The 16644-nt window shown below is 37.1% G+C and overlaps 1 protein-coding gene across 4 annotated transcripts in view; it reads right to left on the reverse strand.

The window, feature by feature from the left end:
* The window catches only part of OSBPL9 (oxysterol binding protein like 9), a 64875-nt gene that overhangs the window by 9671 nt on the left and 38560 nt on the right, over positions 1–16644 (reverse strand). For 2 of the 4 annotated variants that reach the window (XM_054072372.1, XM_054072370.1), the window contains 6 exons: positions 15196–15243; positions 10037–10066; positions 9125–9175; positions 4791–4829; positions 1827–1920; positions 1171–1272 (listed from right to left, as the gene is read on the reverse strand). In XM_054072372.1, coding sequence (XP_053928347.1) covers positions 1171–1272; positions 1827–1920; positions 4791–4829; positions 9125–9175; positions 10037–10066; positions 15196–15243 — 364 coding nt within the window. The remainder of the gene's footprint in view (positions 1–1170; positions 1273–1826; positions 1921–4790; positions 4830–9124; positions 9176–10036; positions 10067–15195; positions 15244–16644) is intronic. The other 2 variants (XM_054072373.1, XM_054072371.1) reach the window with 1 other exon arrangement.

Here is a 16644-nt window from a genome sequence, read left to right on the forward strand (position 1 = left end):
TCAAGTGTTCTCCCCAGTCTGGCAGGCAAGGTCTCTGTGTCTACGGTATCCAAGATATTAAGCAGTACTGGATCCAGTATCAGTCCCTGAGAAACATCAGTAATCACTCACTTGTTGAACCTCACACAGCTGATTGTAAGCCTTGGGCCTGACAGTCCAAACAGCTGTCGCTCAACTTGCATTCCAATTACCTAGAACATCTCCCCAATTTAGCTACAACTCTATTTGTGACTTGATCCAAAGACTAGGGTTTCTAAATTGGATTACAAGAATCCCTTTTCATCATGGACTTGTAGTTTTTAAAGAGTCATAGCAATAAAAGCAAACCAGGTTCACACCCACACAGACCTTTTGTGGAAGTCACAATAGAGGTTACTAAGCAAGCTGAGGTATTTTAATAAACAATAAACTAACTAGATGATGTGATGTGTAGAGTAAGACTTAAAAAAAAAAAAAAAGAAGGAACTTTTTGGTAGGAGAAAAAGCCAGGAGGGGTGTCCTTCATTTTTCAGACCAGGGCAAATACTGCTTAACACTTGTGTTAGTTTTCTGGGAAGCAAGGGTAGTGATAAAGTAACAGCTAAGTCATTTACACATAAGCTTAAAAAAAAAAATCTTGTGATGGAACTGAGAGCTTTAGCGTGACTGGACAATATCATCACCACAACTGATCAGGAAGTAGCAGTCAGTGGAGGCAGACTGATAAAAGGGTAACTAGCTATGGTTTTAGAAAAAAAAATTAAAAATATAATGGGAATTGTAAACAGATAGTTACAGCAACTTCATATATACTGTAGCAACTTTTGCTTCAAAGCTTCTATTGCAGTTTTTAAAAGCTCAATGAATGCTATTATTTAAGGGAGAGGAGGGAATCAATGGATCCAAAAAAACAAAGGCCAGACACTATATAATAAGTGCAAAGTTCTTTTGCCGATTACTGCAAGTTACAACAACGGAGACAAGAAAACAAGCTGGTAATACTCCTATGTATTATGTATATATAGGGGGCAGAAAGAGCAGAATAATTACCTTAACACAACACTTAAATATGTGTTGACTAAAAGCAAGATGTAGGCCAATATAATGTTATCTTAATAGCTGCTTACATTAGGTTACAGACAGTACATGTTCAGGTTTTGTTTCTTGTACTTCGGTTACACAGAACTCTACCTGTACTGTTTGGTGTTGGAGTCTGATTTCCAAGCGATGCTACTACAGGTCCCACCGGCAAAGATGAAGGTCGCTGCTCGGATTTGCACAACTGAACAGGTTCTAGAGAATATTTTGATATGTTAAATCCCAAAGTCCCATTTAAATAATGAGAATTATACTTTTGTTAAGACAGAGATTCCACGTTATTTTACCTCACTTTCAAAAATTAAATCCTTCTCTATAAAAGCCATTCAGACAGACAAACATATTTCTGTCATTGTTATTTAGCTCTTTTTATTAATAAGCAAAGATAGCATTTAAAAAATGCAGTTATTTAGCCAGAAAGCATTTATCTTTTCTGAAAATTTTAGTTTCATTTATTTTAAGAAAATGTACTAGAAACGTAAGCTGGTGACTTAGAACAAGTAAAATATACCAGCATATCCACAGAACCAAAGGCAGATTTATCTGTTGGCTGAGGAAGCTCCATACCTCCCGCTCCTTTCCCATCCTTTGCACCCCTGTGATGAGGGTGCAGCACCAAGCACAGCATGCACCTGTACTACATGAGAGACAGAAGTGATCCACCGTGATGCAGCCCCTCCACCTGGATTGCAGTTGCATCCTGTTCTGCTCATGAATATTTCTGCTGATGTTCTTTCTGCACACCGTACCTGGAGGTATAACCGCTTGGGAAGGCATTGTGCTGATCACTGACTGTTCCAAAGGACTGGGCTGATACACTGCGTCAACCGGGTTTATAGTGCTCTGAGACAAAAGAAAGAAAAGCACATTTCTTCTCAATTTAAAATACATAAATAAAGCATAGATAGCAAGAACATTGTGAGCACAAGAAATGCCAAATGCAAGATAGTAAATTCCTGAGAGAGAAAGTAAAACATAAATTGACAGTTGAGGACATAAGAAATACTTTCAAAGTGGTAATGCTTTAACTCTTTACACAGATTTTACACTAAACTGAATTTGCTACAGATGTGAAATGTCCTACAAAGATTTCTTATTTCAAGTTCTAACTTGTGGGATTCCTTCTAATGTCCATTAATAAATATTGCATGCAAAGAATAGAAAGTTAGACAAAAATTATCTGGCAAAAATTAGGATAGGTATTCTGTATTTTTAAAAACATTTTTGTTTCAAAAATTAATTTGTCCAGACCACAGTAAATCAACACATTAATTAAACCAAGAATCATCAGCATGCTTGCAGCCATGAAGTGGCTTTGCTGCCAACACTCTTCCCAATGCAAGCTGACAGCTTTCAGTGCATCTCCAGCAGAGGACATTTCAATCTACTTATGAACATGGACACTTCGAAAATGAAGCACCAATTCAACTCGACACTCACAAAAGTCACTGACTTCAGTATCTGTTGTTGGCTTTCATACAAACAGCCTCCTGGAAACCTGAACTGCAATGGCTTTTAACCCAACCTAGCATGATTTTGCCTTTCCTCACTGGCCTGTAATTTTGTTATTGTCTACGCATTGGATTTTTTTTATACGTTTACATACAGCAACTAGAACTTTGACATTGTTCTGGGTTGTTAATTGGATAAAACGCACATAAAACCCCTTTCCAAACATCATGTAATTAAAATCACTGATCTATGTTGGAACCGTGAAAATCTTTGCCTCCATTTGCTAGGAAATCTTGCTACCATGCTGAAGGTGAAGAATATAAGGCACAGGAAGGTCATACAATACCTGGGCCTACTTTTAAAGAGGTTTTGCTTTTAAAAAAGGGAAATGATCTTTGCCTTTAAATTTAGTCAGTATGATTATTCTTATCCTCTTTTTAGCTCAACATTTAAAATAAAAGTCTTCAACTGTGTTTCCCTCCTCTTAGTCTATTCATTTCTATTTGTATGCAGACTGAGAGAAACAGGGTCATTTAACCCCCATCCCCCTTTCGATTTCCCTACAAAAGGAAGACTTCTCACCTCCCTTCCTGGTTAACTGTATTTCTGAACTTTAACCTATACTGAAAATCAGTGAAGACTTTTATTATTTTTTTATAGCACAGGATTTATTTAATTGAAAGCAAAACTGTTATTCCCTGTTATCTCCATTTTTTTAAAAAAATAGGAATAAAAATTGCTTTCTACAATATCATTGGTGTAACTATTACATGAATAAATAATTCAGTAGCTACACTGTTACTCCACTGTATTCCAGCATAAAATCAATGTCCCATACACATTACTTCCACTGCTTGTGGGATTATGCATGCAACACAGGTAGGTCCATGTCCCACATATTTCACAGTCTAAAATCCATTTTCAGAGTTAAGGAGCTTCAAAATCAAGATGGTCCTACGATTCACAGGATGCTACTGCTAATCATTAATATATGTGATACTGAACAATGGTGTGATAAATTGTAACCTTATCCTTAATTCTCCACACTGCAACACGAATTGGACTTTCTTGCTAGATATTTTGGGACACGCCTCTGTGGTTTAGAAACACAACAGATGAAGGCAGATCTGAAAGTCTTCCACTCCGAATTAAATAACAACTTAAGAACAGCCATGAAGAAAGAACAAGACTATCATTCCACCATGGTATCAAACATTGATTATATTCCTGCCCAAGTTTAGAGTGAAATCCTGACCTTTAGCCCAAGCCAACATTAACCTCAACAGCATCAAAATTTCAGTCTTCGCAATCAGGATGCATCAGTTAATATATTCTCACAGAAATACTTTTTTTTCCTGCCCAATATAAGCCAGCCCCACGGATAATTAGAACAGTGGCTAATCAAACTCAGACTATAGTAAGCTGAAATATCTATAGGAAATTTCTGAGCTGCAGATCAGCTGCGCATATCACCTCTGCCTGTGGTGGCATCTAGCTGCGTAACCTCTTTTCCAGGGCCTATTTCAATTATACTAAGACCTTATTTAATAAAAGTATGAAACCAAAATCTGTTCATGCATCTTTACTCCAGAGTTCATACCAGAAAATCATAATGTTGTGTATTATGGAAAGACAAACAAAGCTTGGGAAATATCATCAGCTGTGGTGAAAACACTCTACGGTGTTCAGAATTCTACTCTACCAAAACCAATCTCCTATTAGAAGTATCTGAAATGTACTCAAGTGACAAAAAGAGAACAAAGACAAGAGAAGTCACATGTGACCGAAATCAAAGATGACAGAAGTTACATTAAAAATGCAGAAGTTATATTAAAGAAAAAACACTGCTTAAACAGACGTAATACAACTGTACGTCAAATGAGCAACATTGTAGAAAAAGACAAACTACTTAAAGCACACAGATGGCTGCTCTATTTCATACCTAAACGTACTTCAGATGGAACACAAAACTACTGCTATCCCAATAATCTCCCTTTCATCTGTTCACATGGCAGATTTTTATCAAAGTGTTCAGTCATGACACTGCCATTTAAGACAGTATAAAACTGAGCACTCCGTTTTCTAAAGGCAAGAGTGTTAGCCAACCTCAGAAGCTAATGACTCAACAGTAATTTTAATAAGACACTTGAAGCAGTAAATTAGAGAAAGAAAGAAGCATGTTGCAAAATGAGTGGAAAGTCAGCTCTCTGTTCACATGTTCTGCAGAAATAAAGGGAGATAAAGTTTAGATTTAAACTTACTATAAGTCCATCTGCGTGCTTCTCCTCATTATTTTGGTCCTTAAGGAAAAAATGTTAAAAATATCAACATAACAATCTTGCATGACTTATCAGTTCTGTGTTAAGCGAGAATAGCAAGTTTCTCTCAGGAATGTTTACATTTTCAGCCATAAAGTGTTCCTCATCATGTGATATGGTAACTGAACACAGAAGAAACAATGCCACACACTGTCACTGCACCTCTGAAGATCACTTCTGAAGAGACTTCTGAGGGTCTGTCACAAGTTCAAACAACTTTAAAAATACCCTTTCGGCACTGCAGAGTACAATCACACCTTACAAAGTAGGTTCTTCCCAAATAGCTGAGAGCCCCCCTAGACATGGCCTGCAGCACCGACAAATCCCTGAAAACTGAAAGACAGTGATGCACTTAGTTTCTGAAGAACTGTGATTAGCATACAGGTTAAGTTTCCAAAAGCACTTTTTGCTTTTGAAAGGCAGAAGTGCCTTTATAGGTTAAGTGTTTTTTACTTTTGTTTTGTGGTATCCACTAGATTTTAAAATGGGTTTAGACTACCTACAATCTAGGACTTCAGTGGGTGCCTAGAAGCATCTGTGAAAGAGCAGGCAATGTATGGAATAAAACTGTCATCAGGGGAAATTACAGTAGCAAAATACAAGAGAAAGCCAATCTACAGCTACGTAGCTTTAATGCTGCACCAACAACAGTATAAATTTTACTGAAAACCAAGCCGAATCTCTTCTCTTCTGCTGCAAAGCTCATATTAACCAGTACATTAATCCATAACTTTGTTCAGTGCAAACCTCAAGATTTGTTTGCAGAGTACTGCCCTGGAATTTCAGTTGTTAAAGTTAATAGAAACAAGAAAAAACCAGAAAGCTGTAAATAGTATTAAGAAAGCTGGCACATATTTATGTTTTGATACTTTATAAATTCTTCCTTTGTTGATATGGTTTGCATTAAGCTGCTCAAATTTCATGTCTGGTAGCTGACGTTTCTTCAGCAAGGTTTTCCATGACAAAACTGACACTACGGTTCCACTGGACTGCAAACTTACAAGCAAGGAGTCCAAATACATTGGGTTTTTTCAACATACAAAATGTCCATGTTATACTATCATCTTCGAGATCTAACAAATAAAACACAATGATGCTGCATTTGCGGAAATGTTTCCTATCTTATTTCAATAAGACACAATCAGCAATGAGGCATGAGGAAGAGGGAAGGAAGGCAGAAATGCCACCAGACTTGGCAGGCAGGACTGACAAGAAATAATGAGTGAAAAAGGGAAGGCAAATGTGCAAAACTAAATATCTAAACTATAAAAGCTACTCTATAAAATGTATATATTTCTAAAACTGTAGTTTACCAAATCACTGACAGATCATGACATATATTTTACAACATACACATCAGCAAAGCTGGACATCTTCAACTGCCATACACACAAAAGGGACTACACAAGTCAAATGCTCCACCTATCCATCCCACTTAGATTATTGTCATTGCTTTTTCATAAGTGATGTATGCATTATAATATATTCCTATTTACCTGGTATTTACTTCATTATTTTGAAAACGCCTTGGGTCACCTCAAGTACAAGTAACCTGACTGCACCCTTGATTTAGCAGTAAGTTTAATGAAAATTTAACTCTCCAAGTCCTAAGGCAGGTTGTTTTAAGAGTCCATGAAACAGCTTAATTTCATACACAATTAAAAAATTAAAAAAAAAAAAAATCAAACCAAAAAACCCAAACCCCAAAACAACCAGGTTTGCCTCAATGTACCAAAATCATCCAAATAATAAGTGGCTCTGTGTTTGAAACAGAGAGATGTTCTGAGCATTTAAAGAAGTGATAACAATTTCCAAACTGTAAAGTCTGTCTCCTAATAAGAAAAGCATTGTAGAAGTACAAATGGGGTGCAGGGATGGTGTTAATATGATTTCTTGTCAGCAGTGTAAGTCAGCAGCCATACTTGCCTTACAGCTTTGGGAAAAAAACTTGCAAAATCTTAAAAGGTTCTATACTGGATAACAGAAAGCTATCAGTCAGACACAGTCCATTTTTACATACATATTGCTCCAGACACACACAACTTACAGAACTGTAAAAAAAAAAAAAAGAACAACAAACTCTGTATTCTTAATTTCCTATAGCAGTATGAAATCAGGATACCAATATAATTTACAGGAAAGCAGGGGGGGAACAGAAGTGCCAAGCAGTCCACAAGTATAGTTGCTTAAGAGAGAGAGAGGGAGAGGAAGATGAAGAACAGACGAAGCGGAATAAATGTTATTAAAACAGTAAGAAGATTTATTGAGGGTATTTTTCACTATATGTGGATCAACATCTTCCAATTAGCTGTAAAAACCCCTGTTCATTTAAACCACTCTTACCTCCAGTAGCTCTACAAGAGCTTTAGATATGGTTTAGCCAAAAAGCAAACAAGAAAACCCCACTCATCAATGGACAAACCCATCTATTTACACTGGTTAATATTTACTGGTACTAAGAGGAGGACTTCAAGGTGTGATTTAGTGTAACAGAAAGCAAGCCTTGGCGCCTATGGAGGACACAAATTCCACCAATCTTTACTGACATGGTAGTTGGAGCGGTAAAGCACTGAACCTGATCAGAACTACTGCAACTGCCACTCTTAGGTCAGTTTTGACCATTATCAGTAAAACACTTGGCCAGCTTCAAAATATGCTCAGCACCAGCGCAAGATAAGCAATCATGTCTGCCTGTCCCCCAATACACTTGCCTATTGCAGAAATGGAATTAGATATTCAAAAGAAACAAGAATGCTAACTTGGTCACCTCTTACCAGCTTTGATCAAGACCCTGAAAAGCAGATTATAATTCTGCTCTTTCAGACTTGCTAATTACACAGCAGAGCTTTTCAAAAAAGAGTAAGATTTCATAGGAATTGAACCTCTGTGAAAATAATAGCCATTAAATTCATTATATAGTAACTAACAAAAAATAAGCAAGTCATTTGTTGCAGTTTCTCCAACAGCTACCTTAATACAGCAAGTCACCTGGAGCTGTGTAAGAAAAGCAGCATGCTGCCATCTAATCCATCTATAACTGACTCCAAATCCGAAAGAATGATGTAAAGTCTACTGGCTTCACTGTACTAAAACAATTCTAAATATACCAAATACTCAATAACAGAAGGTTATTAAGCACTGACAAGTCTTTCCTTGCTGTCTCTACAGTGAAGGACCCACACAGTATCGCTGCATGCTGAAAAAGACCACTCTAGCTCTAGATTCACATGGCATAAAAGGGTTTGAACGTACCCTACTACTTGCAAAATATTTTTGTTTCTGTATAAACCTGTTAAATAATGCACCTTTTCTTCAAAATTTTTAAGCTACTGGTAGGAAATTTGAATTTCATAAAACACACACTGTTTCTTTTAGTGAATGACTGCTGATCCTACTAGGTTCTAAATACTTTGACTTTCACTGGCCTCAAATTTTTGGACATGCTAGATATTCCTTTTTGGAATCTAGCACTTTGAATGAAGACAAAGAGCAGTATTGCCTTTGAAAGTTACAAAAAGAAAAAAGTGATCTAAACTACAGAAAAAAACTGAAGACCTCGTACCTATTTATGAATAAATAGGAACGTGTTCTGATTAAATTCAGTCTTGCATTTTGAAAACACCATAAACCAATTTATTTGCAAAACACCACCTTCCTTCACTTTGGTCTCAAGATATAAATCAGCAGCTCATAATTAACATAACCTAATCACAGTTCAGAAAGGTCTGTAAGAGCAGAATTTGACCAAAAAAAAAAAATCCACATTAAACAGTAACAATATATTTCAGTGAAAAGCATAAGTGCATTGCCCATATGGCATCCTCAATACTCTTACTTCAAGAAGTTCCAACATCATCATGAACGTCAGACCTACTATAAACCTTGTCAAATCAGCTTATATGATTAATGTCATCATTTTCCCTTTTTCTATTTTAGTCATATTCTTAACTGAAGCAAAAGTAAGAGTTTTGTTAAGTTTATATTTTGTCACTCTTATGTTTGTTGAAGTTCTCATTTCATCTAAAAGAAAACTCTGCAAAAGAAAGTTCATCTCAAAAGAAAAGCTTTGTCATCTGTTACCACGAACACTAACAGGACTGTCTGCTATGGAACTCAGTATCTCAGAAACTTCATTAAAATGTAGCATAAATCAACTTTTACCATTTTTTAATATACATATTTCCTGGATCATATAGAAGGCACTTTTAGATTTCAACTGTTCTCTCACACATTAATGCTGTATAATTAAAATTCAAAGTAGTTTACAGTGTACTTACTTTAGCAATCTGCAGCAACACAATGCAGTGTTTTATTGACTCTACCATGCTCTAGAAAAACAAAAATAACAGAAAAATCCCTTGTGTTACTCTGCTACAATATTTTGTATTTACTGCTATTTTTATTACTACATAGAATATCAACTGAACTATTGAGTAAGAACTAAACAGACACTCACTTCTGTAGAAACCCTACTTTCCCTTCCTTTTTTTTTTCCAGAGACAAAAGCATAGCAGTAGAAAACTGAAGTTTCCAAAAGCCGCATGCAGTGCAGGATGTCAGGGTGAAATGGAGGTCAGCTTCTGACTTTCAGAGCACTGCGAGCAGGTAAACTGTCACGTGAAGAGGGGCTGAGAGAGCTGGGCTTGCTTAATCTAGAGAAGAAAAGGCTCAGGGGTAACTTTATCAATGGGTATCAATATCTGATTGGGATGGCAGGGTGTAAAGAAGACAGAGCGAGACTTCTCAGTGGTGCCCAGCGACAGGACAACAGGCAATGGCCACAAACTGAAATATAGGAAATTCACCTTAAACGTAAGGAAACACTTTTTAACTCTACGGATGATCAAACACTGGAACAGGTTGCCCAGAGACATTGTAGTAACTCCTCCATCCTTGGAGTTACTCAAAACCGAGCTACATTTGGTCCTAGGCAACCGTCTCTAGCTGACTGTTCCCCGAGCAGACCTTCAAAGGCCCCTTCTAATCTCAACTATTCTATGACTTTATGATTCTAAGGTGTTAGACATAAATCTGAATGTAGCACCAGATCCAGGCTTCCTCTGCCATCACACTGTTGGATCTAATACAGATGCCTACTTTCTGTAAAAAACTTTAAAAGCTTTCACAAGAAAATAAGGTCAATTTCAGAATCTATGTATAATAGATATAAAAAACATAAAGAAACTTACACTGGTTGTTTCTTTGAGACTTTCAATTTTCTGTAAAAGGAAAATCAAAATAATGTGGTTAAAGACAGGATTTCCAGCATCTAGTTTGACCTAAATACTCTACAAACTCTGTATTTTACTCCTAAATTGGGCGAGGAGAAAAAACAACCAACATGCTAAAGACTATTTCCATCTATAGAAGCAATTTTCATCTTGTGACTGACAAGACAGAAGTCAAACTGATAATTAAAGCTTCAAGATGACAAGGTTAGGGATTTCTGAGCGGTGACACATATTTACCCAAAGTCTACACTTCAGTTTTACATAATATCAGCAAGACCAAAATGCGGTGTGAAGATTCACTCTAAGTTTTCATCCTTGTCTAGTGTACTGAACAGTGGCAGATTTCAATGATCAATATTACTTGAAATCACCATTATTCAATCACAATAAACACATGCAGTTAAACACAGTTTCTAAAAAAAAATCACAGAAGTAACAGTGCACCATGTTCCTGCTCTTTCTAAGCCCCTAGTAAAAAGTGTATCTGGAAACAGGCCTATTTAATTTTATCTAGAAACGCTGGTTCATAAAGATTTCCTGTGTGGAATTGCTCTTCAGGCATGCAAAAGGCATCTGCATGCTGTTTTACACATCAGCGTGACCTATCTAAGAAGCATATGCATCCTGTTGATGTCCTTGCGTCTGTCTGCAGAAGAGAAAATTATTAAATTGGACTCAGCACTGAATCTCCACTAATTCAATTACAGGATCTCTTTGTTTTGATTAATGTGTCTCATGTGATATGAGCCACAGCCTTTTTGATTCTCAAATAATCAAAGCGTGTAAAGCAACTTTTTTCCTCACACAGCACTGCAAGCCAAATTCTATACCATAGAAGAGCAACGTGCATCTATAAATCTTCAGGAATTAGTAGTCTCAGCTTGTGGATTAAAAAGAAAATAAATGCAGTGGCAGCTTCACAGCCAATACTTGGGGAACATTTTTTCATTTCTACTCTGTTCTATACACCATTCATAAGGATGCTATGCATTTTCTTCATAATTAATTGGCAAGAAGTGCCCATACGCCACCCAGCCTCAGCTTTTTCCACTGGAAAGACTGGACCATTCTGATCTAGGGAAGAGCATATCAGGCACATTTTATCACCAAGTTATATGACATTTACTACTATTGCTAACAAAGAAATATGCCAACAGCTAAAAACTCCTTTGTTTTGTTTTGTTTTTGTTTTTCCTGTCTCTACTATACTTCCAGTCCAAGCTTTATTAACACATCGAAAAAAAGCATTTAAAATATGATAGCAGTGAACTTTTGAGCCCTTTAGCACCAAAATACAAAAGGCAAAGGCAATGTACCCAAATATACAGGTTTTGTCAGATGAAAGACTATGCAGCTGAAATAAATCATTCAGCCTCAAAGCTTTATAGTCAACTGCAGGTAGCCGCCAGCAGTTTTGATTACTCTTTACCTAATTTTGCCCCAACTTGTTACAGAATATTTACACACCAAATAAACTGGTGCCTCGTTCCCTTCACTGACATCATCTTTGCTGAAAATCCAAAAGTGATGTCAGGCCACGTAATGTAATTCAGTCATACTGTTCTGCCCCGACCCATCTGTAGCTTTCCAAACAGACTAAGACATTACTATTCTTACACACAGGGACAGAAAAAAGGTGATTTGTCTGACATCACACAAAAGATCTGAGATGGGTAAAACCTGAGGACACCTGGTTTCCAAGGTCTATCCATAAATTACACAAACAATTTTTTCCACTTTGGAAATGAATTCTTTGTGTGCTGGCCAACTTAAGCAGGAACGGAATGCATTAACCCAGTGTTTTTCATATTTGTGCTGTATGGCTACCTTATGAGAATACAGCACACAAAACTCGAATGTCATCTGTTTCATATGTACATAACATTACGAGAATGATGCAGGCAAGCTAGACAGACTCAGTCTCTGGGAAGGCCCTTCTAAAGAGCACTGGCCTTGTTCTCTAGGGCTAAGCAAACAGTAATACAGAAATATCTGGAGTTTCATGAGCAATGTGTTATTCTAGAATGGTGATATAAGCAGGTGTAAAATAAAGACTGTGAACTCTCCCCCTGTAACAGCTTACACAAAGATAACATAGACGTGACACTGGTGAGAGAAAAACGAGTGGATGATTGCTAGCAACAAAACTAGCAGGCCTACAGGAGTGGTTGGTTCAGAAGAAAAGTTAGGAGAATGCTTCTCTCTCATCTCATCAATTGTACAGAACTACACTGCTATGCACACATGCTGCTGCAATCCTTGTACATTTATTCTTATTATCTTTTGTTTAAATTTGCATTAAAGTAAGTAATAGAAATAACTTACACAATACAAAATTGTATGGAAAATCAGAAGCAGATCTGAAAATTTTCTCTCTTCAACATCCCTACTCTTTGAAAACTGACGAAGATAGAATTTTAATAGTTTCCCAATTTTTAGGTAATGAATACACGTATTTCCAAACAGAACATCAATTTCCTGCAGACTTAAGCATGCAGAATGCAGCAAAATGCTGTACTCAATCTAATCAAATTGCAGGCTGCTGATGAAACTGCTCCATCTGTTTGCTGCTTGTTGCACCTCCTTGACATCTGCTTTTTTACGAAGCCACTGGTGATCCAATGGAAAGTGAATTTTATTTCACCAAACATAATTTCTGCCCCATTCAACAATCCTGTGACTACAGAGGGATCAGCTTGTCCTGCAGAGGCAACAGAGGCACGTAGGGGTAGCTGACTCATAGCCAAAATCAGTCAGAGCACCTGAAGCTTGTGTGCTCAGCCTTCTCTTCACAAAAAGTACATGCTGTGAACTCAACAGCTTAAGCAGGCTACACTTCCCTCCAAAATCTTAAGTAATGTTGCCTTTCTTCCAGCCTGCCAAATAACAGACCTCTTCGCTGTTCTGATGCTTTGAAAGCCTACAATTTTATTCTCCCTGATATGTGTGATCCAGATAGTTTCATAAAATTGAACAGAAAAGTTTACTTTGGGTTCTCACCAATAACATCACTAACACAGTAAGAAAGCAAGGTCCTAGCTTGTCTTCACCCTGAAAGGCCAGTACCCTCAGATCATGCACCTTCCTTTACTTCCTAGGTAATTGGATAGGTGGATTGTACTCCACCAGGAGATTCGGTGAACTGGCAGCACTTCTAGTTACAGTATGTTTGTAAGGCAGTACAATCCCACTACACCGTGCTGGTTGTACTTCTGCCAGAAGCATCGATATAACACAGGGAATTTATGATAATTACAATATATCTCTGTCTTCAAAATCCATTAAGTCTACATCTGCACTGTCTTCTTCCAAGTTCAACCGATTATCATGTCTCAGAAAGAAGACACCAAAGAGATCTTGAAGCATCTCAGAACATCTATACCCTGTATCATTATCTTCAAAAGACCGAATACTTCGTAACTAAAACTCAGCTCATCCAATGTTCCATACACCTCAAAACCAAATGACTCAGGTTTTAAATGCTTAGCCATAAACAGCTGCAGAAAACAGCACTCAGGTAAGGTGAGAAGCACATAACAAATAACCAAATCTTGATTCCTCAGAGGTAAAAACTATGGGTTGGACAGAAGCATCCTGCTGGTTACACTCCACTCATATTCTGATAGCCGAACCATACTTCCATAGACAAAGAGGTAAACTGCTAAATACAGTATCAAACCTCTCTCAGCTGCCTTAGCACAGGAAGAGGCATGATCAAAAAGTGCTCCGCCAAGTCTTTTTCATTTTTAATAGAGCATAAATGGAATCTATAGTAATAGCAACACTCAGCAAGATTTAAAACCAGAGGAAGCTGACCTTTTCTAAACAAGCCTCCTGCTTTCCCTATAAAGTCAATCTGTCTGCTACATAGATCCTTGCAGAGATAAAGAAAGAAATAAGCACAACACGAGGAAAGTCTCCAGGGATTAGAAGCACTGTCAACAGGGAAAAAGAAAGTACTGCCTAATCTGCAAAGTAGCATCTGGAGGGAGGTCAGAACTGAAGGAGAATTCTTCCCAGTAAGATGCACTGACAGAGAAATACAAAGTCTTAAGATCTTACTCTTTCAGTCAACCGTCTACACTTACACAGAGCATAATTGTACTTCAAAGTCATTTAAGAAGCCAGTACACTCACATGAACTCCAGAAAGACAATCATTTGTGAAGTCCCTAAGACAGCACACAACATATCAAAAAAGATGGTGACACGTAAAAGGTCACAGCCATTATAGAGCAGCAAACTAATCACAGAATGCATCAGACTTTTCAAAACAAACCAGACACCAAGAGAGCATCGGTTATTAACAAGTGAAATTGGAGGAAGGAAACTAGGATGAAATACACCACTACTTCATGATACTGAAATGATACTGCATTTACTGAAAACAAAAGCAACTTCTCACTAATAAATCCTTCATAAGGAATTGGTAAACCATCACATCACAGAAATTAACATACAAAACCAGCATGCTACTTAACCCAAACCCACACCACTCAAGGTATGTGCTAGCCTTTCTCAAACAGAGATTGAACTTGACCTTGAAAAGGAATAAGAGGGAATGTAAGGAAATCCACAACACTTAATTGTATCACAACCTCACTACTGAAGTAGTGCTTCACACACAGAATGTTACATTTTTGGCATCCTCACCTAAGATGAACGAATCATGACATTCTCAGATTTGCAACTCACAGCATGCAGGTCACAGAACCGCACAGGATGCAGACTGATTATGTGAAAGACATAATTCTTAGTATTTATTTTTTCCCCTTCAGAACAGCTCTGCTGCTCCAACAAGGAATATTCATCCTTGTTAAAGATTAAAAAATAGCAAACTTAAGTAAAAAATGTTTTCAATAGTTGCATAGCAGAGGAGTAATCATTTCCTACAGACTGAAACCTTTTATAATGTTATGATACCAGTATCACTAAGAAGTCTGTTTGCAACCTATTAAATGATAACATTATTTGTGTTGTGAACCAAATTTCTTGAAGTGATTTTGACAACTTCATGAATTTGAACTGTACTTTAAATTTCTATAGACTATAGCAAATTGATGCACAAAAACATCTGATTAAGCAAAATAAGCAATATTTAAGACAAAATGTACTTGCTTTTCTCTGTTCATCATCTTTGCAGTTCTGGAGTTTTTCATCAAAGAGCTAAAAGAAAGAGATACTCGTGAAAATACTGAAAGTGATAGTTTTTAATATAGTACCGGCCAAAACCACCAACATTTAAAAACCAAAAGAATTTAATAAGTGCTTAAGTTATACGATCTTGGTATTACGACCCAAAGGAATTTTTGCCTAATATTTCTTTACGGCATTTGTGTTATAACAGATTTGTAGCTAACTTCTCACATTATCCCATCTGACAAGTGGGATATCTCGGATTCCACAAATCTCAGATCCCAGTCAGTTCCACAACTCAGTCTGACATGTTCCTACTGTCATTTGATCAAAAAGGTGAGGTTTAATGATAAAACTCAAACACTTCAAACTGCCTTTTTTTTATTTCAGCAAAGACCTATGGGGCACACAGAGCACTTTGCAAAACAGCCCTTCCAGGTACCTTGTTATTCAAGCACACAACTCAAATCACATAAGATTTGTAAACATCTCTTTTTCAAAGATATGTAGTCATTTCCCAGCATTAGGTTCTATTTATTTTCTTAAAAGCAGAATATGAGATACAGCTAAGCAAAGCAAAACAAACTCTTTCTGAAAAGCTTGCATTTGTATTTAATGCAGGCTTAGCTGGAACATCTAAAAGCTGCCCCCAAGAGCACTCTAAGGTGCATGTACAAATAACTATTAAGTATAAGTTGTTTGAGGAAGAAAGGAGATTAAGAGTAATGCTCAAAAGTTCATCACATCCACCTTTGCTCAGAAAAGAGATTGCAATTATTAGTAGGTGAGCTACAGTTCTGCACTCAACTGCTGGTTTAAAACCTACTCATGCATTCCTTTTCCCCTGAGGGCTAATTTCTGGTTCCAAAAAAAGCTAGTAGCTTGGGTCTCTGTCCATCCTCAAATTCACTCTTCTTTCATTTTTAATTAATTCCTATATTCCCTTCCCCTAGTTGGCCTGGAATAAAAATTAGAAGGTGTAAAGATAGAAATACCTTCCCTTCAACAAAGCATGTTAGACAGCTCTGACACAAAAGATGAAGCTAAGTTCTCATCAAGTCTGCAGTTCAGCTTTGAATTTTGTTTGCATCTCTTTTGCTTACCTCCAGTTTTGTTGGTATGCTCTTCCCGCTCTCCACCCTCCCCTGCAAATGTAATTTTGCTGAATATCCCACATGCAACACTTGCCCATTATATCAGGGAAAAAAAAATCCAAACCAGCAGAACTGAAGCAATCTTAACAGCAATTTTAACCTGCTGAGTCATGGGAAAAAGCATCCTAACCAGCAGCAAAAAGTGTTTTTCTCAATAAGGTGAGTACTGAGAGATATGAACTCATCAATCCTCACCTTCCCACCTAAAATACATGTAGAAAATATGAAAGGACTGTGTTCGTATAAAATTTCTATAGAATGTTTTCACTCTATGACA

The sequence above is a fragment of the Cuculus canorus genome, chromosome 8, assembly GCF_017976375.1.
Source record: "Cuculus canorus isolate bCucCan1 chromosome 8, bCucCan1.pri, whole genome shotgun sequence".
Lineage (NCBI taxonomy): Eukaryota > Metazoa > Chordata > Aves > Cuculiformes > Cuculidae > Cuculus > Cuculus canorus.